Here is a 26,817-nt window from a genome sequence, read left to right as displayed (position 1 = left end):
CTCCCAGCCACCACCCTTAGAAGATGTATCAGATTAATCGTTGTGTCCCATGTCACAAGTCTATTAGCCTTAATTATTTGATACAAGTTAAAAAAAATAGACTAAATTATGTAATTAGTGTAAATTATAGTTTAACTGTCCATATGTAAAGATTATAAGTTACAATAAGACCCATATCATATCATACATACATGATACATCAATGGCTGCGGAGTATATATCCACTGGAGATGATTACATACAAAAATGATCATCACAACCCAAAAAAGCTTCGCCTTTCAAGGTGGATTTATTGACAGAGATGAAACTGTGGAGGCCGGATGGACGAAGGCAGTAACTTACAGCAGACCGGATTCACTTTTACAAGATGAGGAATGGAAATTGGCCGGATCACGCATTATATTTCTACATATGAAGGTAGCTTTTGCCAGGTAGATATGGAGAATTAATAATGTAAAAGATGTATTGTTTTCACATGCTTCGTTTAATTAGCATGTATAGGGGTGTTCGTCTACAAACTATATATGTCGAGACTTTTGTGTCGCCTATTCGATACATGACTGAAACCAATCGTTTAGCAAATTTTGTTTTGCTTTTGTTAATTTTTTTTGGTTTTTATGTAACTATATATATCCTCATGGCCTGTGGGGTAGAATATCTATATCTATATCTATATCTATATTACATATAAAAGATATTAAATGGACAAAATGGTAATTTGCACCACGTCTATAAAAGAGACGCCGCTAAATTAAATGTTCTGTATCGGTGGCTAGGTTGCACTTCAACTTCTTGCCACATTAAAGTCTCTCCGTCCGACGACCTTAACTGCAATCATTATCAAAAATTAAACCGCCGCTCGCTTACCCTTCCATTCTTTAATTCACTTTATCAAACGCTTATCAACGATCTCTTAATAACTTAATTGTAGATGATTGAAGCTAAAGCTTTACATTTCCTTCTTGAAGATCATAAAGGGGATGGACACAATGATTGATTTCAACATAGTGGTTTCAAAAATTGAAGCTTTATTCTCTCCTATTCTCGAATTTTAAGGTTTCAGGTACCTAATTTTCTATGTTTGGTTGTAAATTCAAGTGTTAGGGTTCTTATGGTTTCGATTCATTAACCTGCGATTTTGGAGTTCTTGGAAGAAATTCTTTTTTTTTTGTTTGGTTTGGTGCCGTTGATTATATATAGCTTGAGTTTTGGGGGGTTGAATTGCATGAGGCACCTATGGGTGTCAAGTTTATAATTTGGTAATTTGGGTGACATCACCGATATAGAGTATCTCATTCCTGTTCATACAAGTTTTTTTTCTTTTTTTGTCAGGCAATTTGTAATAAATTGAGATGGGAGATGTGCCACTAGCAAAGCAATCAGAGTGTATTTGTGATCTTTACTTGCTTCTCTTTGTTTCACATGAGCATTATATGTTTCATTCTTTGTTTTCTCGAACAATTCTGCAAATAAAATATGGAGTTCGTTCGAGGTTTTGAAACTATTAACAAAGCAAGGGCAAATGGGCCACATCAAACTACGTGAAAGTATGTACTTTCTTTGTGACTGATTGATTTACGTTCTTAGAATTAATATTTGTTTAGAATTATAATAAGTGACACCAATCACTACTAGAAAATTGGGCAATTACGACCAAAATTTGCTACCTAAAAGAATGGTAGCAAATTTACCGACTGATTTAGCTAATTTAATACCGAAGATGGAAATCAATTAATACGGTAGATGAAAATACTTTGCTTATTGTTATTAGTTTATGGTGGTGGGTCCCCTGTATCTACTAAGCATACTCTTAATTTTAGTATGCTCGAGAATTATAGTTTCATGTCTAGTTAAATAGTGTCATAATGCAGGTTGAAACAACAATTTTTGCAATGAGCATGAAAAAGCTTCTTACCTGTTCCATCAGAGTTTGATACCTCATCTTGTAAACTTGATCCGGTATGCATGCGTTATTTAATAAAAAATTCTAATATTATTTTTTTCATAATTAATGATTTAAATTCTGATTATTATTTTTAACCCAAATTTTAGTACTAAATCAACCGAACTCAACACGTCTCTACCTTCATTCTAACATGTAACCGTTGTCTTCTTAAGCATACAGTGAAGATGAGGCTGTTGGTATTCTGGTATTTAGTGGCTCGATATGTTTTTATACATACTCGAATTCCAAAGAACCAATTTCACAAACCTTGGCTGATATAAAGGTATGGGCCCACAAGTTTCATTTTTCAATCTATTGGTCTAGTTTAACTTGTTTATTTGCTTTTTTTTTCTTTATATTAGTTTTATAGGGAGACATTATTTCAACTTCAACTGCATTTATTAAGGTCAGTTAGTTGTGATGTTATGTTAATATATTCTAACTGATAGTTATTAATGGTATTGAAGAAGTATTTGCTTACGAATTGGTTGATTTTGGTCGTGTTTTTAGGTGAAACCGAAACTGAAAAGTCGGTTTTTCAAATTTACAAACCGATCGATTTCGGTTTCAGTTCGGTTATATATGTATATATATATATATATATTGGTGTGTGTAGACATTGCAAAAAATTTTCAAAAAAATGAAAATGCATATTAGATTCAAAACACAAAAATAGGCATTTGTTATGTGGAACCAAACGAATACAAACTTGAAAGAGTACTAGAGTTTATGTTCAACAAAGTTCTTAATAAAAAAAACACTAAATGTTTTTTCGGTTATACACATTAAACGACGTTTTACATGCATTGCCTATATTTTAATAAAGATAATAATGAATAAATTAAATTTTGTATTATAATATGAAAGAAGGTGACATCGGTTCGGTTATACATATATAAATTATGTGATTCGAGCAGGAAGTGATGAATCAAGGTCATGTGGCCTTGGGTCAAAAGCCTGCACATGAAATCACTGTTTATATTGACCAGTTTGCAAATATATTTAGGTACCAAAACATTTTCTTTGATTTAGGTTATGCGCATGAACTGTTACAATTTAAAATAATAATAATAATAATAATAATAATAATAATAATAATAAATCATTTGCAGATATGTAAATAATCCAGAAGCGGTTGCTGAGGTCAGTTTTCAAAGCATCTTTGATTTGTAAGTATTTTTATACTTGTTTATGATTCTAAAATACAAATTTATGATTGATGAAATGCATTCGTTCTTTGGACATGAGGACCATAGAATCACTCTGTATGGCCTGCCTATAAACATGCTGTGCGTACTTTAAGTTATATGTTTGAAGCTATACTTATATTACATGCTAATATATAAACTCTTGTATTTATAAATGTATGGTGTTATGAAGGTGAGAACTTCAAAAAGGTTTATGGGAGTGACAACTGGAGCAATGTTTGAAGAGATACAAGGGTTATATAAATAACACCATCAACTATGTTTCTTATCTCTCTCCAGTGACGCTGACGTTATAAAGGTATCATTCACCCTCGAAATATATTAATCCTTGATCCAATATTAAAAAAGTAAGTATTTAAAATCCAATTATGCTTGCAGATATTTGAATTCGATTCAAGAAGTATGCAATTGGTTGACATTCAGAAGTATGTTATTTTTGGTTTTTGATTTAGAATAACATGTTTTTTTATCGGTTTCTAGAATTCGAATAACATTTTGATATCATTAAACATCTTTGATAGAATTTTTAGTTATATTTGTGTTTGCATCTGTATTTATATGTTTTTGTAAATATTTTTGTGTGTGAAAATAATGTAAATAAATCCGAAGCAAGCCAGTAGTTGCAAGTTGGTTGGAAAAAGTGGTGGTAGCGCAGAAGTGGTCGCAAGATTTGCGACTGCAACAATGGTCAGAAGCTTTGCGACCGCAAAAGAGGTGGTTGCAAGCGACCGAAACTGGGGTCAGAAGATTTGCGACCGCAACAAAGGTTAGAAGATTTGCGACCGAAACTGGGGTCAGAAGATTTGCGACCGCAATAAGGGTGAGAAGATTTGCGACGGATAGAAATCGGTCGCAAGTTTTGCGACGACAGAAGTGGTTGCAAATATTCCGACTGCAACAGTGAAATGGTCGCAACAGAGCAGTTGCGACCTGTGTTTTTCCAACCAGCGTTTTCGGTTGCAAAATCGTCGCAACAGAGCTATTGCAACCACTTTCCGACCGAAATGATCGTCGCAAATGTCTATTTTTCTAGTAGTGAATTGTTTTGTTTATATAATTTTAGGTAACTTTAAGGGATAAGTTTGTCGTCTTTGATGCATTTTATATCCCTAAACAAACGACACATTTAACCGATGCCGAAGCGGCTGGTTCCATTATTGTAAGTGGGGTCGAGATTTTCCTTCGACAGGCGGTTGGGCAGTTCAATCTTTTCATATCATATAAATTTTGTGAAATATTATATAAAATTCTAAGCGTACTATTAGTAATAGGGTAGATGCTTATAATTTGGTCTTCTTGTAAACATGTTGGAGCAACGATGGGGATGGAGCGAGTAGTCGCAAAATTAATTCTAAGAACGTATGAGACAACGAGTACCTGAAACAGGTTAATAGGACAACGAATGAGTTTATGTCTGCTGTGAAGCAGAAAAATGGGGATAAAGTACTTATTCTGGTATTTAAGTATATATTAATTATTTTATGAGGGATATTTAGTTATAACCCATCTTTAACTAGTTTTATACCCGTCCAATGGACGGGTTGCTTAATGTCGTAATGTCATAACTACTCTTTTAACATTCTAAACGAAAACAATATCTGTTAATTGTCTTCAAAAATTCTCCAACGATTTCGCTTCTTCATTTCTTAATCTTCTATTTTTGTCACAAAATTGCTTTGTTTCTTGACAACAATAGTATTCTCCACGCTTACTCCACACCCCCCCCCCCTGCCACCACCTCCTACCATTGACTGGATAGCGAGTTGTAAATGCAATTAGTGTCGTGTGTGATGTCACCTGAGTCATCAAGAAAATAAGTAAAAGTTAATTTTTAGCTTAAGGATCTAGCTTGGACTATCTTAAGGTCAAATTAGGCACTTTTCTACATTAAATCTGACTTGTTCATATTTACATGTATAAATTTGACAAATCAAATGTTGGACCTTTGAACTATGTAATCAACTTTAAATTACGAAAGCTTCACAGTGTTCACATCTAAATATGTGTCATTATTCATATAAATAAGATCACTCTAAATACATAAAGAAGATCAATCTAAAATCATGTTTCTTATAGATTAACAAACTGAAAGTACATAATAATACAAAATGACATTGAGCATTAAAGTGAAATAGTTAAGTTAGGAATACCTTTGAGGCCATTAATTTTCTGTAGCAATGTGAAGTTAATACGACCGGTATCAGACCGAAATAGTTCGTATTTGACTAAAACAAATCTGCATATTTTGACTTTCAGAAAGTCAAACTAAAGACCTTTACTATATCCAGTGACTCAAAATAAAAGTTCCAAGCTTGCACACTGTCACTATTAAATATAACTTGCAAAAATATAACCATAAATGTCAGAAGTATCTTGAAGTTGACTTTTCTAAACACTGCAAGTCTTAAAAAGAAAATTTACCATATAACACATCATAAAATTCCATAAAAAGAAAAAAAAAAGAAGACCGAGTATATTTTTAAGATATTAGATTATTAAGAACTCAACAATACATAACACTAATTAATTACAATACATAACACGTCATAAAATTCCATAAAAAGAACTCAACAGTACTTACACTTTCAAAGTTCCCTGCATGAAAGGAGGTGCTTTAACTATCTCATCCATAATGTGTATGACTACAAATCTATTTGAAGTAAATAAAAAGAATTAAATGAGAGAAAAAAAAATGTGAAATGCAAGATCAAGTTCATGAATGAAAACCACAACAGATAGAACCTGGATCCCTATTGTTGGCGTGGACAACAATAATTGATGTAGATTGTTTGTTGTTTGCATAATCCACAATATGAAATTTAAGTCCACACATCTTAGAAGCATTTCCATATGCCTTCCCATAGTCCCAAACTTCAAGTACTGCTATTTCATTAGCATAATCAAATTAAAAAATCTCAACAATATTCTGATTTTCCTTGTTAATATATAAAAAATGAACAAAATCATTCCAAAAAAGCAAAAAAAAAACATTTAATAGAAAGAGTAGCCAAAGAATTACTTAAGGGGTCATTCTAGGCCATGGGCCCAAATCGAATGTTTTGGACTGCACGATTAGCATCTTCTATATCTCTTTCAGCAACATTGGCGATCAGTTCTGTTCTTGTTCCTATAGAATTATGAAAAGGCAACTATGTCATTATCATGAATAAAAACAAAGCAAAATAATATATATAAATTAAAGGGTACTCTTTAGTGTTGATAAAACATAAATCTCCCGATCTGGTGAGTTATATAGTGAATTATCCAAAAAGAACTGAATAGATCTCCTAACCTGTGATTGAAATGTAGAATTGTGTGATGAAAAGAATTACAAATGTGCAGGATTTGATATAAGATGGTAATATTTTTATGGAAAGGAAAATATTTTTGTATACATTTCTCCAGTAGGTTGTAGCACATCAAGGCTTAGCAAACTCTTCTCAACCTGCATGATATAAAATATATCTATATAAATTTAGATCATTTAATTACCCTTAACGTTTGGTATAAAAAATAAAGCAGAAACTACACAATTTGAAACCTTTTATTGTATCTTTTTCATAAAAAAAAATAAAATCCATTAATCTACTTTATATAGTATTCTAGTGAATGGCTTAATATTCCCTTCATATTAAAATCATAGCAGATTAATGTATTTACAATTTCAAGAGTACAAACCTACATATATCACATGGAATTACGGGGTCAAAATCTGTTAATTTATCAAAATATGATCAAGAATTCAAGATACTTACAGATTTAGGAAATGGCCCCTCTACTGTGGATAATCTCTACTCTGCTCCATAATTGAATTGAACAATTTACATTAGCGGTGCCTTGGAATTAGATACTAAATAAAAAGTAAGAAGAATGAGATCAGACTCAAGTGCAACATTGTGCTGGCGACAGGTGAATGTTGAATGTTGCAATCGGCCGGAGAAACCCAAAACTGTTAACTTCAGTTGGTACAACTGTGTCATGGTAGAAAGCACATACGATGTTACCACAAATTATGATTATTTAGGCCACCAACATATCATGTTATGATTAGATTTCTATCAAATTTAGGGTTAGGTTTACCTGCAATTTCGATTTCGAATGACCGAACTCAGAACCTACCCAAGCTACGAAACTGAATCTCTACAATCAGTGAGGTAATTTACATTTCAATTGACGATCAGAGATGGTGGTGCATAGAGAAAGAAACGAATGTGGTGGTGGTGTTTCACATTTGTGTCTGCGATGGTGCAAACAAATAGCTGTTGCTATGGATATAGAGAAGGAAAACAGTTTCATCCAGCACGTCGCTAAATTATATATTATATCGCCAGAGAAGAGTGAACTTCAATCTGATGATATTGATGTAGCGGTTTTCATGGATCGACTTACTAGTATACGATAAACTTTCCTCGGGTATGAGTGTGCTATATCACCGATGGTTCTCCGGAATATGAATTCTTCCACCTACAAAACGAGCAGCACCGTGAACTTACCCCTCAGAAAGGGACAGAGGGGTCCTCTTTAGGGTAACTCTCCGGTGTGAGAATAAGATATTGTAGGAGAAGATAATAATAATCTGAAAGTGAGTAAGGACTTAGAATATATTTTCTTGCTTACCTCCCCTTGTGGAGGTGGTGTGGTATTTATAGTGTTAGGGTTTCCAATGATTGGGCTCAGACCCAATTAGGGCCCTTTTTGGCCTCCTCCTATTGCTTCGCGCCACGTGTTCTTAGGACACCTGGTGCTTTTTCATTGATTATTCTCTGACCAAGGTATTTCATCTGACCCATGTGCAATCACGTGGTAGCACATGGGTTTTGCTGAGTTGTTCACCCTTCATTGGCAGCTGTCAACATCAGCATATTCTTTATTCCTTAAAGGATACATTCTGGAAGGTTGTCTGATGAGCACAATCATGGTTGTCCTTATCCTTATTTGGATAAGGACGTGGTTGATTATGTGCATGTGTGATATGCGTCTATCCTGGGGATGCGCGAGGTCTTCTCTTTATTCTCACGCGCAGATGTTTCATGCGCAGATGTGATATGCGCAAGCATATGTAATGCGTAAGCATATGTGATATGCGACACGCGCAGATGTGATATGCGTGAGCATATATGATGCGTGAGCATATGTGATATGCGCCACGCGCATATGTTTTGGCTTTGTGTCTATATGACATCCTGATTTCAAGCCTCTTGTCTATATCTTGTGGGTTGACCCGCCCCGCTCGATGTTAAGGCGGGTGCATACCTCTTCGGTGGTTACCTCTCCTCCCCATCCCACGTTCGCGTATCATATCTCAAAATCCAAATCGACATTCACATTCATCTTCCAAATTCAGTTCTGCTATACCCACCGTCAGTTCTTCAATCGGGTATCATTGATTTTCAGTTTCCAATTTCCATTCGATATTTACCATGACGAGCAACAATATCCTGCCAACATTCCGATTAGATGAACGCAACTATGTGCACTTCGATCTCGATTAGGTGCAACAACACTTTGGTCTTTGGAGCCCTAAATCGAAATTTCAATACTCTCCGTCTGATGGTGCACATTTCATGCTTTAGGCTTCATGGCTTAAATCTCTCTGTTTGAAGTCACTTTAATTGTTACATTGCGTTGGCATAACATCAAATCATTAATGATGATTCCCTGTTTATTTAGCATATCTTTTGTACAATTTTAGTTCGCCATTAAATCTACTTTTGTTTCTATCATCTAACATTAGATAGTTCCCCCAGTTCTGTTTTGTAGCCTTTTCTTTTGTGTTTCAGATGACGACAGTTGATTAGTGTTTTAAACATGTATATGCAGCCGCATAAGAGCAGGTGGTTCTCTTTGTTTTTGGATGTATGTTTATGGTAGTAGGCTTTGTTTGTCTTTTCATATGAAAAGATTGCAATATTGATTCTTTTTCACCTGCAGTTGCTTTAATCAACAATGTTTAGGGATCGTATGTGCGACAATATAAGGTAATCTTAGGTTTCTTTCTGGCTTTGTTAACTCGAGCTTATAATGTTCTCATATTGGGGTTTTTGGTACTTTTGTTCCACAGTTACCCGACTTCAAAGAGAAATTTTGAACAATGATGATGAATGATACTTCGAAATGCCAGTAACATAATCAGTAAGTGTTTCATGTTTCTCCGATTCTTACGAACAAATGTAGATGATATTTAAAAATATGTCTGATTTATGTTGGTTTTTTAAATCAGGTTTGGAAGACCCCATGATTCTTTTTATCTTTTTTTTATTGATTAATTTTATTTTTTATTTTGAAGTTTAGGTATCATCTTCACACCCTGCTTGCTTCACTTGAATATTCTCTCTATCAGCCAAGCAAGGTTGGCCATGTGGATTTCCAAGTCAAACTCAAATACTCTCAACTGAGGTCAGTAACTTTGGATGTGTTTTATAGTAAAAAGAATAAAGCCTCAATATATGTCATTCTAATTTTTCTTCCCTCCCTGTTTTTCATCACAGTTTGAACTTTGAAGTGCAACTATTTAAGATGCAAATATCGCTGCGAAGGCATTACATTGATAATGACCATTTCGATGTCCAGAAGCTGAACATAGCTAGAGCACAACAATATTCATACTTTGAGCAAAGGTAGTGCTTTTATTGTTTAAATAGATCTTAAATCATTTTCTAGCCATCTTTAAGATCATCTGCATTTGTGATTGATTACTCTCACCTGTACATTTAAGTGCTCTAAAGATGTTTCTAAAGCTACTCCCATGTACTACATCAATTTTGTTAATTAGAGGACACGTTTATGGAACATGATGCAGCTGACAACTTTTATAGGATGTAAGGCTTTATAAGAGGCTTTAGTTGTCCTTAAGTATAAGAACTGTACCATGATAATGCAAAAAAAAATTAAAATAAAAAAAAAAAAAAGGTACGGGCTAGACGAAAGAAAGAAAGAGCACCCGAACCGACTTTAATTATCTTGGGGCAAGTCTTTGTCCCGTGACAATACAAGGTGTTGAGCAAATTCAATGTACAAACAAGGGACTGGTTCTTTGCAGCGATCACTGCCTAGCAATTTTACAAAACAAAGAAAAAAAAAGGAAAACACCCCCTTCATAAGAAGATATTGAAAAAGAAGCAAAAAAAAAGGTAAAATAATGCCAAACCCATAACCAAAACCGAAAACTGTGAATTTAGTTTTAATATCTTTAACCCTCCGTAAGTGCCAGAATGAAGAGTTAGAAAAATCATATTGGAAAAGTGGTCATGGTGAATTATTTATTGAGATTGTGTGTGTGTGTGTGTTTAATACTTGCTGAAATATGTGATTTGCAGGCTGAAGAACTTGGTTCGGTCAAGCGGGTTACATGTTTGGACTGGGCGGGTTAGTGGGTTCGGTTCCGGTATGTAACATTTACACTTTATTGAATTGTTACTTTGTTATGCATATTTATAACAAGTTCGGGTTTGGGTTCTATGCTCTTAAAATAAGTTCAAGCAAAACTGTGATTAGCTATATTACGCTTGATTACTGTGCCATAAATATAAAAGAAACTTTAATTTCTGAAATCTTGATGTTTTATATAATTCTATCAATTTTAATGTTATCATATCTTTATTATCTTTGTGGTTTAGTGTGAATGAATGTGCATTAGTTATCTAAGGGTAGTTTAGGAATAGCATATTACATCTAACAATGGTAGACAAATTGACACCGAGGCAATTTTGATATTCAAATATTTGCAAAGTTTATGGGTCAAATTCTTACAAGGGACATTAGGGAAAAAAAATTTATGTTTGGACTTTATAAGTGAAGCTTATGTTTAAACATTTTTTCTTGGCCTATGGTTGGCAGTGAGTTAAATGTCTAACCTTTTTTTTTCCATCTTGACATAATACATGTCTAAATGGGTCCGGGTTTGTTTCGGGCCGATACCACGAGCACATTTATCTAAATGGGTTGTGTTCGTGTTAACTCTAGAGATTTATGGCTTGACTGGTTTAACTTATTAAAATTCATATTACAAGTATAAAATTGTTTCAGTTTTTAAATATTTATGAACCATTATTTTCAATTGCAGAAACGGCAAGCTGCAAGAGAACTAAATCAAAGGAAATGCATGGAAACAAGGATTGATTTCTATTCTTTGAAGAAATCATCGAGACATCGAGTGAGTGACGCCGTTAAATTAGTTAGGCCAAATGACAATGTTCATCCAATCAAATTAGCTTCTTATGATACAACAAAGGTATATGGTGAATATGTCCCCATTTTTGTTTAAAGAGCAAAAAGGATTAAATCATCAATGATTTTTAGTTGAACTTTTCCTTTTTCACATTAAGCAAAAAAAAAATTGTTTCTAAATTGTCTAGCTTAACTCTTATAATTCAATGGATTTTCATGTGTTCATCGTGTTTAATGATTCTCGTGTTGATGTTCCCGTCCACCGGACGGGTAAAACACTAGTTGTAGATGGTAGGAGAGAGTGTGCAGAACTGTCATTAACCGCTCCTTCTAGAAGGAATTTTAGGAGTTTCTACGGTTGAGATCAAAAGTTATGGACTTTGAAGGGCTAGGATGATCCCAAAAGTTGGTTACAACTTAGGGGAACAATATATTATATAATTTCCATTGTGCAGTTTGAGGATTTTGCCAACCACGATGCATTTGATCTTCTTGCAAAGTATAATTCCACAAATCTTGTTTTCAATGATGACATACAGGTACATCATGAAATACTAACATTCGAAAAAATTGTAACATACTTTTACTATCTACAATTTATAAACTTTTTATTTTATTTTATTTTATTTTAGGGGACAACAATGGTACTTGTAGGGCTAATATCTGCAGACTACATTATGCACTAAATTTAGTTGGTGGTTCATTAGCTGACTATCTATTTCTTTTCCTTGGAGGGTGAGGTATATATCAATCAATCGTACCCAGTAAAAATCCCACAAATTAATTATCATTACCCTTATATCGGTTATTTGTTTTTATTTTTTGTCTCTACTTTATTATTTTAGGCTGGTACTGGCACTGCCGAACTTGTAGCTCTTGAGATATCGAAGCAGGTAAAAATCTAAAACAACAATATTTACCTAACGCATACTACCAAGTATAAATAGTTTTGAAAATTGAAAACATGTGTGACTATGTTATTAACTTATTACCAAAATGCCTATTCGATCTCCAGTATACAGCAATACAGATATAAAGCTCTGCATGATGTTAGACTTTATCTCATTGCAGACGATGGCAGCGATGCATTACATGAAATTAATTGATAGAAATATTGTACAATTAAAGCTACAAGGAGCTGGCGGTTCATGACCGAGTGTTTTAACCACAATGAAACTGGGCATTGAATGACATTTGATGGAAGTTCTTCAAATTGTTGCGTTTGAACCACTACCTGATGAAGGAACTGGCCTCGAGCTCAATGAAGTATATGTGGAGAAGGTAAATTATGTTTCATAATTTATTCGCTTTGTTGTTGTTATTATTATTAGTTACGTAATTGTGAAAAGTTAAAAATGGAAATACCTGCTCTTTTTGAAAAATATCCACAAATTCTTATTTATGAAAATATCCACTTTGTAATGAATTACTGCCTTTTTTACAAAAGCCAACATAGTATAACCGCTCTTTTGAAAGAAGCAAAAAACTCTATTTTCACAACAATTAAGTTCATAACATAATCCACTTTTGACGACAAAAAGATGCACCAAAATTTACATTTTTGGACAAAAGAAAATGTGGTGAGTCAACTCATTTGGCAGCAATTAAATCCTTGAAAAATACCGAATTTGAAGTATTAATATGTGAAAAAGAAACTTCCGGGTCAATAGGGTCGTGTTCGGTCAACCCGTGTAGATGCGAAACATGTTTGGCTCATGTATCTGACATGAGTTTTGGGGTTGGGTTGGACCCGAGCACGAATCGTTTAACACAGTATGAGTTCGGGTAAAAATTTTGTGAACAATATGAATCGGGTGGTTGGTTGAATTTTCAATCAGTTTTGACTTTCTCAAGTTTGACCAAAAGTCAGGGGGTTAGACGTGATTAAACATTCAAAGTTGTGTAACTTTGTTCAATGGGATTTTTATTAAGTTTGGGGCAAAATGTTGTTATTAGGCCCATGCTAAAAGAGGTGGATCTCATGTAGGTGGTCACTTCAAACACACATCAACTGATTTCTCTTTGGTTAGGCTTTCTTTCTTAAGTGACCTAAATTCATATCTAATTAGCATGTAGGAGCTTGGAAGAAGCTTTATATTACCAATGGAAGATGTGAAACCTATTGTGTGGAGTTTGGAATGGATTTTGCAGGTAGTTCGGCTTATTGTGAATTGTGGAAGAAGCTTTATGTTTACCAATGGAAGATGTAAAAACCATTTATGACGTTTCGTTTATATGCATTTATATCTTTCCACTTGAATCACTTACCATCATAAGTTTTAAGTATGTGTTTGATAATGGTATTATGCATGGGTATTTTGATGGTAATAAAATGACTTTTCTATGTACTTCACATTCCAACAAGTAACATGCCAAGTCCATTTTTTGAAGCTCAGATCCACCAGTTATAATCATGGCCAATAAGTTTACTTTGCTCATTTAATATTGAATAGTCTTTTTAATCTCCTAAAGTCAGCACAATAAATATCCACTTAACTATTAATAAATAAATTTTTAAGTTGTAAAAATTGATAACTAAACTTTTATCGACAAAAGCTAATTCAATAACAAATACACCAATAATGTTATATATCATACTCAAGCTATATGAATAATTTTTTTAGCTTTTCTTATTTTGAACTTGTTTACTTTTGTCATAATGTTTCACTTCAAGTTTTGAGTTTATATATTCAAATAATTGGTTTAGCTTCAACTGTATTCGTTCATGTCTCTTTACAACAACACGTTAGACATTCAACGTTTGCAGGCAAAAGTCCCGTCGTAACACGCAATTAATGTTGGCACCAAAACCAATCAAAACGCTACCAACTGATACCCGTTGCCTCCCTGCCGCAACGCGCGGGCACTCTCACCAGTTTTCTTTAATAAGGCAAAAGGTTAAGTTTGACACAAAGTTTAGAGTCAACTATTTAATTAGTGTAAAGTAAACTTTGAGTCATTGTATAAATATATTTAGTCTAAGGTTCAATATGTAATTAATATTACATGTGAATAGGGTCCATTGATATATAGCCATATAGGGTGCATGACGAACCCTAAATTGATAATATCATACAATACATACATCCATGGCGGCAGAGCTCCACCGTGCTACCATCCTGCCGCGGCCGTTGCCGGATCTTCCACCGGAAATTACATTAGACCAAATACTCCCAAGGCTTCCCGGCAAATCCATACTCCGTTTCAAGTGTGTTTCCAAGCAATGGTATGCTTTCTTAACCACACCAATGTTTAAAAACTTGCACTTTAACCACATTAACAAAGATGATCACCACAACCCAAACAAGCTTCTTCTGTCATCTACCTTAGCACCATGCAAGTTCTTCACCATCGACTGCGAATCACTTGAAGATGGTCTAACCGCTTGTCCCACTTTGCCTATTGAAATCGATGTTTATACAACGATGGACATTCTTACTTCTTTCCATGGATTGGTATGCATTGGCATAAGGATCAAGCAATCATCCGAAATTCAAAAATATTCAGACCTAGTGTTATGGAATCCCTTGACAGGAGAGTATAGAACATTAGTGAAGAGGTAGGTCCCAGCAGAGCCCAGTTGGACCCGCAAGACTCACCTTAAACAGGGACGTCTGCGCAGAGACCAACTGGATCCGCAGGACCAACCATGCTCAGAGACGTGACGTCCTTACGCGCAGTACGCAAGCTGGTCCCGCAGGAAAAGCCTCCCAATGGTGAAGGACTCCGCCTGTCCCCGCAGCCTCGGATACAAGCCATTAGGGAAGGCCACCCGCGCAGCATGGCTACACGCACAAGGCACTTAGCTCTCGATCACAGTGTCACCTGAAGGAATGAGCAAAGCCGGGAGCAATCCCGCACAGAGGCGGGAGGGGGAATACTCCCGCCCAAATAAGCCAGTCTGTATATTGAAGGATCTTTTACTGTACCTGACGAGGTATGGGCGAAAGATCTGATCAGAGATACGACAGCTCACTGATACAGTATGGCGAGCAGCATGCTCCTGTACTGTATCACTATTAGCCGCTGCCTACTCACCAACTACTGTCATACCACGTGCGTAGCCGGCAGTTGGTGGAAAGGGAATAGTATACAGCAGGCCTGGTCACTATCAGCCGCTGCCTACCCACCAACTACCAGCAAGGCATGTGCGTAGGCTACTGTTGATGAACAGGAACACTGTTGCAGCTGGCCATACCTCCTTGGAAACCTACCTTCGGCTATAAATACCCCAAATGGTATGATCATCTGAACACATTACATTATCTTATATCATCATAATATACCTGATATCTGCTCCAGCAATCTCTTAATATACTTTTATATTTAAAGAGCAATCTAGTCTGATTCTCACGCCGGAGGGTGGTCACAAGGAGGAACCCCCCCCCTTCTCAGTGACGAGCTCACGGTGTCTGTTTTGCAGGTTATCAGAAGAACCATCTTCCAAGGGTCTAACCCCTCGTGGGAAACAGCTATCCAACCCCCAGGTTACCAGTAATCTGCCCGGGGTCCGGTTAGTGTTTCTTCAATTAGGTAAAGATAACATTGAATACTACTTGATCCATGGGATAGCATTCGGTTTGTATTATAGCTCTTCTGATGATGACTAGAAGCTATTACGAGTAAACACTCGTGCTTATATATACTCGTTGAAATCTGACTCGTGGAGAAAACCTTGTATTTCAAGTTACTACAAAGGATGGTGCCTTCATGAGCATTGGAGTAATAGTATTTGGTTGAGTGAAAAGCTTTACTTTTTGAGAGAATTCAAGCCGTTGACCGCGTCGTCATTCCAATACGAAATTATAAGGTTTGACACAAAGACGGAAAAGTTCTCAAAGACAACAGTTCCGTCTTTTGAAAACAATATACGGACATACCTTTGCGGTCTCTCAGTTGTAAGAGGACACATTCACTTCTTCGTGGCCTTTATCAAGAAATTTCGTTTGACAGAGATGGAGTTGTGGAAGATGGATGAAGATGAAGATGGAGATGGATGTAAAGGATGGATGAAAGTGGTGACTTACAACAAATTGGAGTCATTTACACCTAAGTTTCAGACGGAGTTGCCGGTATACATAAAGAGGAATGGAATTTGGGTAATGCACTCAAGAGATGAAGGTTACCTTTGTAGAAATGGAAATTTGATCATGCATTCTAGAGATGAAGGTTACTTTTGCAAGGTAGATTTGGAGAAGAGTCTAAAAGACGTATCCTCGAGTAGCATGTATAAGGATATCCTTGTACAAGGTACATACGTTGAGACTTTTGTGTCGCCTAATCGGTACATGAGAACTGAAACCGATCCCTTAACCTAATTTTATTTTGCTTCTGTTAATTAATTTCGATTTGGCTCATATTTAACTCTATGTATCATCTTTGGGATAAGAACTATTTTCTGCAATAAGTTTTCATTCTATAGATAACTGTTAAGAGTTTGAATTAGATATGAACAAGATAAATATTTGCAATGTAAGACATAGATTGCAATTGTTATATGTAATACAATCAGCAACAACTTACAGAACCTAGATACATATGTACTAAATAAAGCTTTATGATTAAGGTACGTGTCCTTTTTAACCATACCGGTTTGCAAATAACCGTATCTAATGCTACATAGTACATACTATGTTTGCTTAACATGTTTACCATGATTTGTGACTTTCTGTCACCCAATTGATACTTCAAGTACATACTATTTTAACCTAATCATTATATGTTTCTAGTAAATTTACTTTGTAATTTCACATTGCCACCATCTATGGACACAACTATTTGACTACATGTAGTGGATTGGCGTCTCAATGTTTGCATATTGAAGCTATACTTAATTTTTTTGCAAGTTGAGCAATGAACATACTAATAGATAAACAAATTTATCTTTAATTTAGACTGCTTACATTGGCAATTTCATAATGAGATTGGTGGACCCAAAATAAAAAAAAAATAAAGCAATCTAGATTGTCAATCTGGGTTGGTAGATCAAACCCAGATTGCAATCCAAACTAACCCCCAATAACTTAATTATTCAATTAACTTTTAATATTCAAACTAAAAAAAATAATTAAATACACGATATTTCTTAAAAAAAATTATGAACCTTCCGACATAAATTTTATTTAAAACGGACTTCGTTAAAAAATATTTTTTTTAAGTTAGGATAGGTTGTGAATGTGTGTAAAAGATTGGGGTGAATTAAATTATGTAGATTAAGGAGAGAGAAATAAATTTTATAATGTGAGATTAAGATTGTGAGATTTTTGATGAGCATAGTCTTATACCTCCACATTCACACAGAATTCAAATTTGTTCAATTAAACTTACTAATTCAGTTTATCTTGTTTCAAAGCATAAAATAAATTACCCCTAAAATTTAAGCTATCAAAGCCTAAGGTTTAGATTAGAATCAAATATAAATTAAGTTAATGTATAAACTGTGCAAATCAGTTTGTACACCTCTCGTAGATACGCATAGACAACTTTTCCAAAAGGTTCAAATCTAAGCTCAAACTAATTAAACAAAATATATCCCAAAATAACCAAAAAACTAATTCTCATCATTCAACAAACGATTATAACTAATATCACATTAGGATATCATCAATTACATAGCCGACACATAAACAAAGACATAACACGTTCAACCACCAAACCCATACAAAGTACGTCCTTGTCGCTTCAAAGCATAAACAACATCCATAGCCGTCACAGTTTTCCTTCTAGCATGTTCTGTATAGGTAACCGCATCACGAATAACATTCTCAAGAAAGATCTTCAACACCCCACGAGTCTCCTCGTATATTAGACCACTGATACGCTTCACACCACCTCGTCTAGCGAGACGACGTATTGCGGGTTTAGTGATGCCTTGGATGTTGTCACGGAGGACTTTTCGGTGTCGCTTGGCTCCTCCTTTTCCTAAACCCTTGCCTCCTTTGCCTCTTCCTGACATGTTTTTGTTTTTTTGTTTGTGTTTGTGGTTAATGTTTTGTGAGGTGTGTGTTTATATATTGTGGATGGGAGATTGTGTTTTGGGAGGTGGGTTTGTGGCCGTTGATTTGAGGAGGTGGGAGAGGTGGATGACCGTAGGATTATGATGGATAGTTTTGATTGGCTTAATTTTGGAGTCGTGGATCAAGCTTTGTGAAATACGAGAATAAATGGGTTTACAAATGATGTCCTCCAGCAGTCCAGCTCGGCTCATTTTAATTACTTTTTTCTAAAATTCGAGCTTGATTCACGAATTATTTTTTAAGCTCGGATTTAGTTCAGGAATGCGTTATATATTATTTATTAATTAATTTATATACATATTTTATTATTTTGAGGAAAACCTTAAACGAGCCTAAGTTTAGCTCAAATTCGTTTAGTACCTTAAACGAGCCAAAGCTTAGTTGTGAAGTGTTTATCTTATTACATAGAAGTCCAAAATAAGTGAAACTTAAAAATGCATAAGGCTCGACGATCATACATTCACGAGCTTCTCATGCATGGCTCAAACTCAGTCTCGAAAACTAAATGAGCTTTATTTGAGGTTTGGGCTCGGCTCAAGCTCAAAAGAGTTTTGCTCGTTTCAAGCTTTTATGAATTCGAGTTCGAGCAGTTCGGCTCGTTTGCACTCATATATTACTTAACCTCTAAAACAAATTGCGTATCATTGTATTTATTCTCAAATTTATGACATTTGATCTATCTTCCTATATAAAGAGTTGTCCAACCCAATTTAGGTTATGGACTTGGTCACGTGTTACATTACATGTTTGTAGACATAAGCATATATGAAATAAATTATAAGAGTTATAGTGTATTAAAGGAACTTGAATGTACTTAGAGCTCGTTTAAATCCTATCTAATATGAGCTTGTTGTAAGTTGATCTCAAGTAGCGTCTCAGTGTGATAGTTCACTTACACTTTTATGTTCCTATTTGTAACCCTTTCTACGATTCACGGTCATGGCTATGTTTTGAGAGAAGTCCGCAAATCAACTAACATTCCAACAGAGTGATTGACTTACATATAGCTTAATTGAGCAATCGAACGCAAATCAATTTACTTGTATTCATATCAAGTTTTACATTGTAATCAACTTATATATAGCTTAATTGAACAATCGAAGGCAAATCATTTTCTCGTATTCATATCATGTTTTACATTGCTCCCGGTACATTACTTGCTGGGCTTATCAAACCTATTATGGATTTGGGGCAGCCTATTGAATGAGAGTTTATGGTCTTATAATATATATTGGTGTAGATTTAGAAGTAGAATTAAATAGTGTGTGTTAGTTGTTCTAAAAAAATATTAAATTTTTACCACATAGTAGAATGCAGCCTTAATTAGAGAGGAAAACAATGACAAGGAAAAGCAAACACAACTACATATGTTTCAAGTTCATGTTACATATGAATAAACACTTTTTCCGGCTTCACTGTTTACTGATCTACCTGCATCCTTTTCCTTTACTTGAATTCCCCTTAACCGGAATTATCCGAATTCTCCTTGCAACCCTTGTAAAATCCCTAAAAGATTATCTTTACATTCATCAAACTTTTCACAAAAAAAGTGCACTATCAACTTTTTTTTCAATCAAAAACTAATATATATCTTCAACAAAAATGTGTCCTTTTTTTTCAATAGTTTTATTCATGGATCTTAAAATGTTGATTGTGATATGATGAATCATAAACAAAAAACCAACTCAATGCATGTAACATTTTAAATGGGGCCATATACAGAGACATCTCTAACATCTAATCTCACACCATTTTAAACAGCTGTTTTGACAAAAAAATATTCAAAGTTTGACTGTCTGTGGTCATAAAAATCTTCTGGATATTGGTCAAATAGTCGTTATGATAAATAACACCCCCTGGCTTTCTTATTATCAGAACAGCCGTCTAGATATTATGCAAACCGTCGTTCTAACCAATAATTTTAAAAGTTTTGTTTCTTTTAGTCCAAAGGGCCATTTGAATGTTTTGTGGACGGGCGTCAAATGGTGTTAAATCAGATAGTGTGCTGTATCTATAACATTAACCTTTCTATACAAACATGCATAAACTTACTTCCAGTTAAGATCACCAGCAAGAAGAAGATCATTTTCCATATCTTCATAAGCAACAATATGACCGGGCACCGCATTCGACAAATCAAGTCCTCCAACTTGCTCATCCTCATAATCCACCAACATATGGCGGAGAGCCTTAGCTAGACTATTGTAACCATCATGTTTATGTAGACTAATTCGATGGCAGATCGAACGACCCTCCACCACAACCGTCACCGCAGGAATTACTCCAGCAAGCAAATCATCTTCCTCTTTTAAGAACTTGTGAACCGGAGAAGCGGTGGTAGTGTTGTTTTTTGAACGAATGTAGGGTTGTGACATGAGTCTTCTTTGGTGGTCATGTAACCACCGTCGTTTCATCATGTTTAGAGACCCTTGTTGATCATTATTACTAGTCATTAGTATTATTATTATTATTGTTATTATTTTCTCTAGATATGAAGAAGAGTATGTTGATGGAGTATAAATACAGTGTGTGAAATAAAGGTGGAGATGAGTAGAGTTTACGTACATGTTTGTATCTCACTTGTACCGATGTATCGTGATTACAAGTTCAAGATTTATTTTGCTACCATACAATTAAGAAAATAAATATAAAGATGTAAAATTAGGTTAAGAATGAACAGATATAACTCGTCAAGACGAAAACGATGAATTTAAATTGAATTACTATCAATCTTATAAGCAGGAAAATATAACTCTATAACTGATTAAAACATAATCACAAGTTTGATCCAGTTATTAATTAGACACAATTAAAGGTGTACTCGAATTCGTGATTAAATAATAAATAAAACTCACATATTTATCTACTAATTTAATTGGGTATGATAAGTTAAATACAAGTCTACTTTTTATTACTACCATAAGAATTACGTAACACCATTGGTTATTATCAAACACTAGTAGAAATCTGATCAAATTGTTACGCAAAATTGTGATACACTAAAACCTGCCACGAAATGTAGTACGTCCGCATGCATTTGTTAGGGGGTACCCAATGACAAAAGGTTATCCTATACTCTTACAATCGTAGACGACATTATGTAGCCTAACCCCACTTTATCTAGTTCTAGGAAAAAAACTTGCCCCTGAATACCCACAACGATAAAATCCGGTTATGATTGAATTCGAACTTGAGACTAACGGCTCTTAGCCTAAATCTTTACTTTAGCTCGAATGCAATTAAGCTAAAAACATGTTGGCATTAAAACATTTAATTTAATGATGTGACTATACAAATGACCTCACATGTACAAAAGATGGAATTAATTTTTTAGCTGTCATTTAATATACTATCTTCACAAAAAGAAATAAAAAATAGTAAGAGGTCGACCTAAGAAGTAGTAGGTGAGCCTAGAGAGGAGAGGTATGTTTGCTTGTGAATGCAAAAAGATTAAGTGTGCCCTTTGTTCCTTTTTCCATACATATATTGTTTTAATTGTATAACTAATACCATATGCTCATTGGGATGTGATTTTTCTAAAGTAATCATTAATTGAATGATCTGATTTGGGATTGCAAGTTACCACATTCTAAGACTGATTTTCATAGACTAAGAATACTGTCAAAAGGCTTATAATACTTGAAAGGGAAAAAAAATACAAACTCAAAAAAAATATATATATAGTCGCTCGAGTTTAGCACAACTACTTGCACCTATTCGATGTTCAAACAAAAGAGAAAGCCTTTACTTGTGGGTTTTTTAAGTTGGAAGAAAATAACGATATCATGTATAAAGCGGTTTTTAATATGATTTAAATATTACATTATTTCAATTAACAGATATTTTATAAGTCAATGTTATAAATGAATAAAAGAATTTATAACTTTTTTATGGATAAAGAAAAGACAGAATTACAAAGATTGTCCTTTATGTTTACATCAAATTTCAGTGGTTGTCCTTTATCTTTAAAATTAACATAACTTGTACTTTATGTATTCAAATGTTACACCGTTTGTCCTTTAACCCTAACCCGGTAAGTTTTTTCGTTAAGTATGATCATGTGCCTCGCACATGAGGGCAATTTGGTCAATTTATCGATTTAATTAAAAAACTTTAATAATTAAATACACAATAAACAACTCAATGGGACCACCAACACTTAAAACTTGCAGACTTTCATGACATCCTTCCATTTTTCAACTAGGGTATATACCCGCGTAACACGCGAGTGGAATAACATGTCACTAAACATAATAAATTTATATAACAAATTCAAACACACAAACTTCTTCAACTTTCGGATCAAAACGTTAATCATTTACAATGTCTAGATATTAAAAGTTTAAAGTTACAATAAGTTAGTGTACACCGAACCACAAAAAAAACATCAACAAAAAGATCTAAACATGTTCTTTCATATTAAACCACCATCAACTTCTTTAAATATTCTAACAAAAAAAAAACTCATTTTGTTTCACCACTTGAAAATTTAAAAAGACAATATTATCCAAATTAAATATATCATTAAAATAATAACATGTTTAATAATGAAAACCCGTGTTACACATGGATGGAAGTTATAATAAAAGTAAATATATATATATATATATATATATCATGTAATACGTAAATTGAGTTATATTATATAATGATTTTTTTATGACTTTTATAATAAGATTTTGATATTTTTATACACTATTAATTATAAACTATAATTTGCAAACTAAACATTGGTGTTTGATTTATTTTAAAACAAAACATTCATACCGATATCATTATACATTTTATGTTTTTAAAAATAACTTTTAGAACAAAATGTTGTCACATATTAAAAATTGTATTTTTATAGCATTGGAAGAATTGGAGACGAAGACTCAAACAATGATGTAAAATTTCAATATCTTTCAATGGTTAGTAACATGTATCATACGCGTGAAAATTGTATATAAATATATATATAGCGACAATGATGATGATAATAATAATAATAATAATAATATAATAATAATAATAATAATAAATTGATAGTGTAATATTTATAAGTACAAATAATTTTACAATTATTATAAGATATTAAATTGTTGTTTTTATTAAAATAAAATAACATACAACAACAAATAACGTAAAATGCCAACTTAAAACATCTTTTTAACTTAATCCATGAAGCTAAAAAGATATATCAATAAAAACTACATCATGATATATGAAGTGATAAAGTCTTGTTTATTAAACAATCATCGAAATAGAAAGAAATGTGTTGTAATTTTTTATACTTACAAAGAAGAAAACTAAAATCACTACAAAATCAATTCAATGCATTGTTAATAAGAGAAATAAATGTACAAATTCAATTCACAAACTTATAAACAAATCATAAATCTCTATGTACATCCTTGAAATGAATGAATTAATTTTATGATAAGAATTATATAAAGATAGTCATCATATTATCATTTTACTACTATTATTCTCATAACTATGCATAAATTAAGGATTCAAGAGTTTAATTTTAAGTAACATTTTTGACATAATTAAAATATTTTAATATAATATTGAATTATTCAAAAAACATTAACCTAGAAAGTATTTTGAAATTTAAAAACTTTTAATGCGAGTTTTATTTTAAGCATCCATTTTGACATACATATTATTATAATATAATATTGAATTCAAATTCAATTAGAATCGTGTAACCATTAATTGGTATTTTAATGGAATTTAAAAAAATCTTGATAGTATTTTGATATTGGAATATTTTTAATGATGGATTTTTAACTTCAAATAACATTAAGTAACCATTAATTTGTATTATAATGGATGTTTAACCTTAAACTCGAAAATATTTTAGGTTAATGTATATATTATAAATTTAGTAAAATACAAATTTCATATTTATATAAAAAAGAATAATTCAACATAAATTATGAGACATTAAAGTGTTATGTAAATTCAAATACAAAAACACACAAACACTAACAAAGATAAATAAAAAGTTAAAACATTTTTATAAATTATAACATAAGAAAAAACACATATTAATTAAAAATTAAGCATCTAATTAAATCAGCATCCAAAAATTACAATCTATAAGGAATACTTCAACATACAAGAAGTCCGAAACCTGAAAAATTACAAAACATATTAGTAAATAAAGGGGGTAATAATAGTATTTTCGTGTTTTTATCATAAAATCGATTGCTAAATAAGTATATGTGTGTGTGTGTGTGCACGTGTGCGTGTTAAAAGGAAAATCAAATCCGAGCTGGCCTATTAAAAAATATGTATTTAACTCTAAAAAGTTTTGAAATATAATTTGTTATTATGGAAATGTCAAATCCGTTTTAAACTAATTTATTGATTGCTTAACAAAAATAGTTTGTAAAAACAATCAAGAATTTAATTTGTTCTTATTTGAATTTCAAAATTTTGACCACAGATTAAAACATAGTAAAATTGCTTAAACAAAATACAACAAAATAATATATACACAATATAAATACAAACGTGAATGAATAACTTAAATGTGGACATTTTGGAAACAAATTATTCTAATTATAAATGATTCAAACATTTAACAAAAATAAGTTTATAAACACAATCAAGACTTTAATTTGATTTAACTTAAAATTCCAAAGTTTAACCATTACCGTATATTTAATATTTAGGTAATAAAAGTAACATTAACATTTAGTAATATATTAGCCATAACAATTTGCAACAAAGCCTTCATTACAATGTCTTGTGAAAAATAATTTTATGCACATGTATCACCATCAAATATTGTTTTCTTTAAATTATCATAAGTTGGAACATTTAAAATTCATGGTTTTAATATTATTGTTATTACTTATATATTAATATATAAGAATGGTTAAACTTTCGAATTTCATCGTTGATAAGTTGGAAATAAATTAATAAGTTGGGAAACAAAAAAATATATATATCATACAAAAGTTAAATTAATTGTAGAGAAATTGTGAAGATAGATGATTTGAACAATTCGAAGAATGTATGGCTAATATGTTGCTTATATAGTCATTAAATATTATAAGGTTATTTCTGTTAACTTTCGTTTAAATAAAAATGGGTATAAATGCTAATTAATTTTAAGATCAATGTTATTTTATTTTGAGCTTAAATTAAGGAAGAGTTAACATCATTGTTTTATTTAAAATCAATTTCATTATATAATTCTTTTTAAATTGTATACATTAATCTTGATATTTATGCGTAATTAAAAATTATTCAAATATTAATTAAATGATAACTGCATCATTTGGAATTAAAAGTATAACTCTAATACAATTAATATGTTATAAACAAAATGGATTCATATGTTATAAACAATCACAAAAGTTTAAATAAACATGCGTATCTACCTATACTATGAGTTGGACAACAAAACATTGTCATTTTTCACAATCCATTAATAATAATAAAAATATACATCAATATTAAACAAAAAAAATAAGATATCTTATCAACAAATCTTCAACCCACGAAATTAGCTATATCAAGTTGGGTAAAGATCCTGAAATGAGAAAATTAAATATTAATATCACATAATAAACAAATTACCAATTATGGAAGATTTGAATTATGTAAACAAATGTAAAATTAATGTTCTAATTGATAACCAGAATATCTGAATCGCGTTACGAAAAAAAGAAATAGAGAAAATCTCCATTGTATCTTTGATTTTGATATAGAACCTAAAGAGATTATAAGAAATCATATAATAATCAATATAAATACAAACAAAAACGAAAAACAAAAATCTTACCGTAAACTCTACCGGAAAACCGTAATAACTTCAAAATATCAATTCAATCTTGGATTTTGATATACAACCTAAAGAGATTATTACAAAATCATATAACAATTAAAATAAATATAAAACCATATCGGAAAACCTTACCGGAAAAAGATATAACCTTGCCGGAAAATCATATAACATTGTTGGCCATTAGAGTATAATATATAACCTTACCGGAATATAGAAGATGGTGGAGTTAGTAAGCAGAGAGAGAGAGAGATTAAAATGATTAGGGTGGAAAATCTTAAGGTTTAAATCAATGTTTTCAAACCCGAACCAGACATCGACCCGGAACCGACCCGAGAGGTTGGACCGGACATTAATCCGGATGACGTCATAATTAATATATATATATATATATATATATATATATATATATATATATATATATATATATATATAATAACTAATGTCGATTAACAGTTTAAATTTCAAATGATTATTGATCATGTGTTGAGAAATTCAGTCATTGTCATAATTACAAAAACCTTCCATTTACAATGGTTTTTTCAATATATAGGATTTGTATTTCAAATAATTGAACATCAGTAGTCCTTTGTTGGTTGGACATTGTTGCATTTGTTAAGTTTCCATCTTTGGATTGTGCCAGGGTTCGATTCCCATCATCAACATCATTTATGATTTAATAATATATAAGATAGGAAA

At 32.6% G+C, this 26,817-nt stretch overlaps 2 protein-coding genes and 3 long non-coding RNA genes across 7 annotated transcripts; 3 read left to right on the top strand and 2 right to left on the bottom strand.

Annotated features, from left to right (window-relative positions):
* Positions 1-1,757: 1,757 nt before the first annotated feature.
* On the top strand, positions 1,758-3,546 carry LOC143567119 (uncharacterized). 3 transcript variants are annotated; one of them, XR_013141354.1, is made up of 5 exons: positions 1,758-2,228; positions 2,863-2,951; positions 3,058-3,114; positions 3,326-3,451; positions 3,532-3,546. It is a non-coding gene; the product is annotated as an uncharacterized LOC143567119 (long non-coding RNA). The 3 variants fall into 3 exon arrangements; XR_013141356.1 differs by having other exon boundaries at positions 1,867-1,959; positions 2,119-2,228; positions 3,326-3,538; XR_013141353.1 differs by having other exon boundaries at positions 3,326-3,538.
* Positions 3,547-9,212: 5,666 nt separating this feature from the next.
* On the top strand, positions 9,213-11,264 carry LOC143567112 (uncharacterized). Its single transcript, XR_013141348.1, has 4 exons — positions 9,213-9,285; positions 9,440-9,549; positions 9,642-9,770; positions 11,216-11,264. It is a non-coding gene; the product is annotated as an uncharacterized LOC143567112 (long non-coding RNA).
* A 517-nt stretch (positions 11,265-11,781) lies between these two features.
* Positions 11,782-13,796, top strand: LOC143567105 (uncharacterized). The gene is made up of 3 exons (XR_013141346.1): positions 11,782-11,858; positions 12,165-12,600; positions 13,396-13,796. It is a non-coding gene; the product is annotated as an uncharacterized LOC143567105 (long non-coding RNA).
* Positions 13,797-17,962: 4,166 nt separating this feature from the next.
* On the bottom strand, positions 17,963-18,274 carry LOC143565930 (histone H4). The gene has a single exon (XM_077052765.1). It carries the CDS (start codon positions 18,272-18,274, stop codon positions 17,963-17,965), a length of 312 nt encoding a protein of 103 aa, XP_076908880.1.
* Positions 18,275-19,654: 1,380 nt separating this feature from the next.
* On the bottom strand, positions 19,655-20,973 carry LOC143567095 (auxin-responsive protein IAA33-like). The gene is made up of 2 exons (XM_077053604.1): positions 20,388-20,973; positions 19,655-19,841 (listed from the first exon to the last, which is right to left on the bottom strand). Exons 1-2 carry the CDS (start codon positions 20,900-20,902, stop codon positions 19,763-19,765), a joined length of 594 nt encoding a protein of 197 aa, XP_076909719.1. The 5' UTR covers positions 20,903-20,973; the 3' UTR covers positions 19,655-19,762.
* Between the last annotated feature and the right edge of the window lie 5,844 nt (positions 20,974-26,817).

Source organism: Bidens hawaiensis, unplaced genomic scaffold (genome assembly GCF_021521415.1).
Source record: "Bidens hawaiensis isolate Kalapana, Puna unplaced genomic scaffold, B.hawaiensis_p1.1 tig00001236_1, whole genome shotgun sequence".
Taxonomy (NCBI): Eukaryota; Viridiplantae; Streptophyta; class Magnoliopsida; order Asterales; family Asteraceae; genus Bidens; species Bidens hawaiensis.
This window is presented reverse-complemented; position numbering and strand designations above follow the sequence as displayed.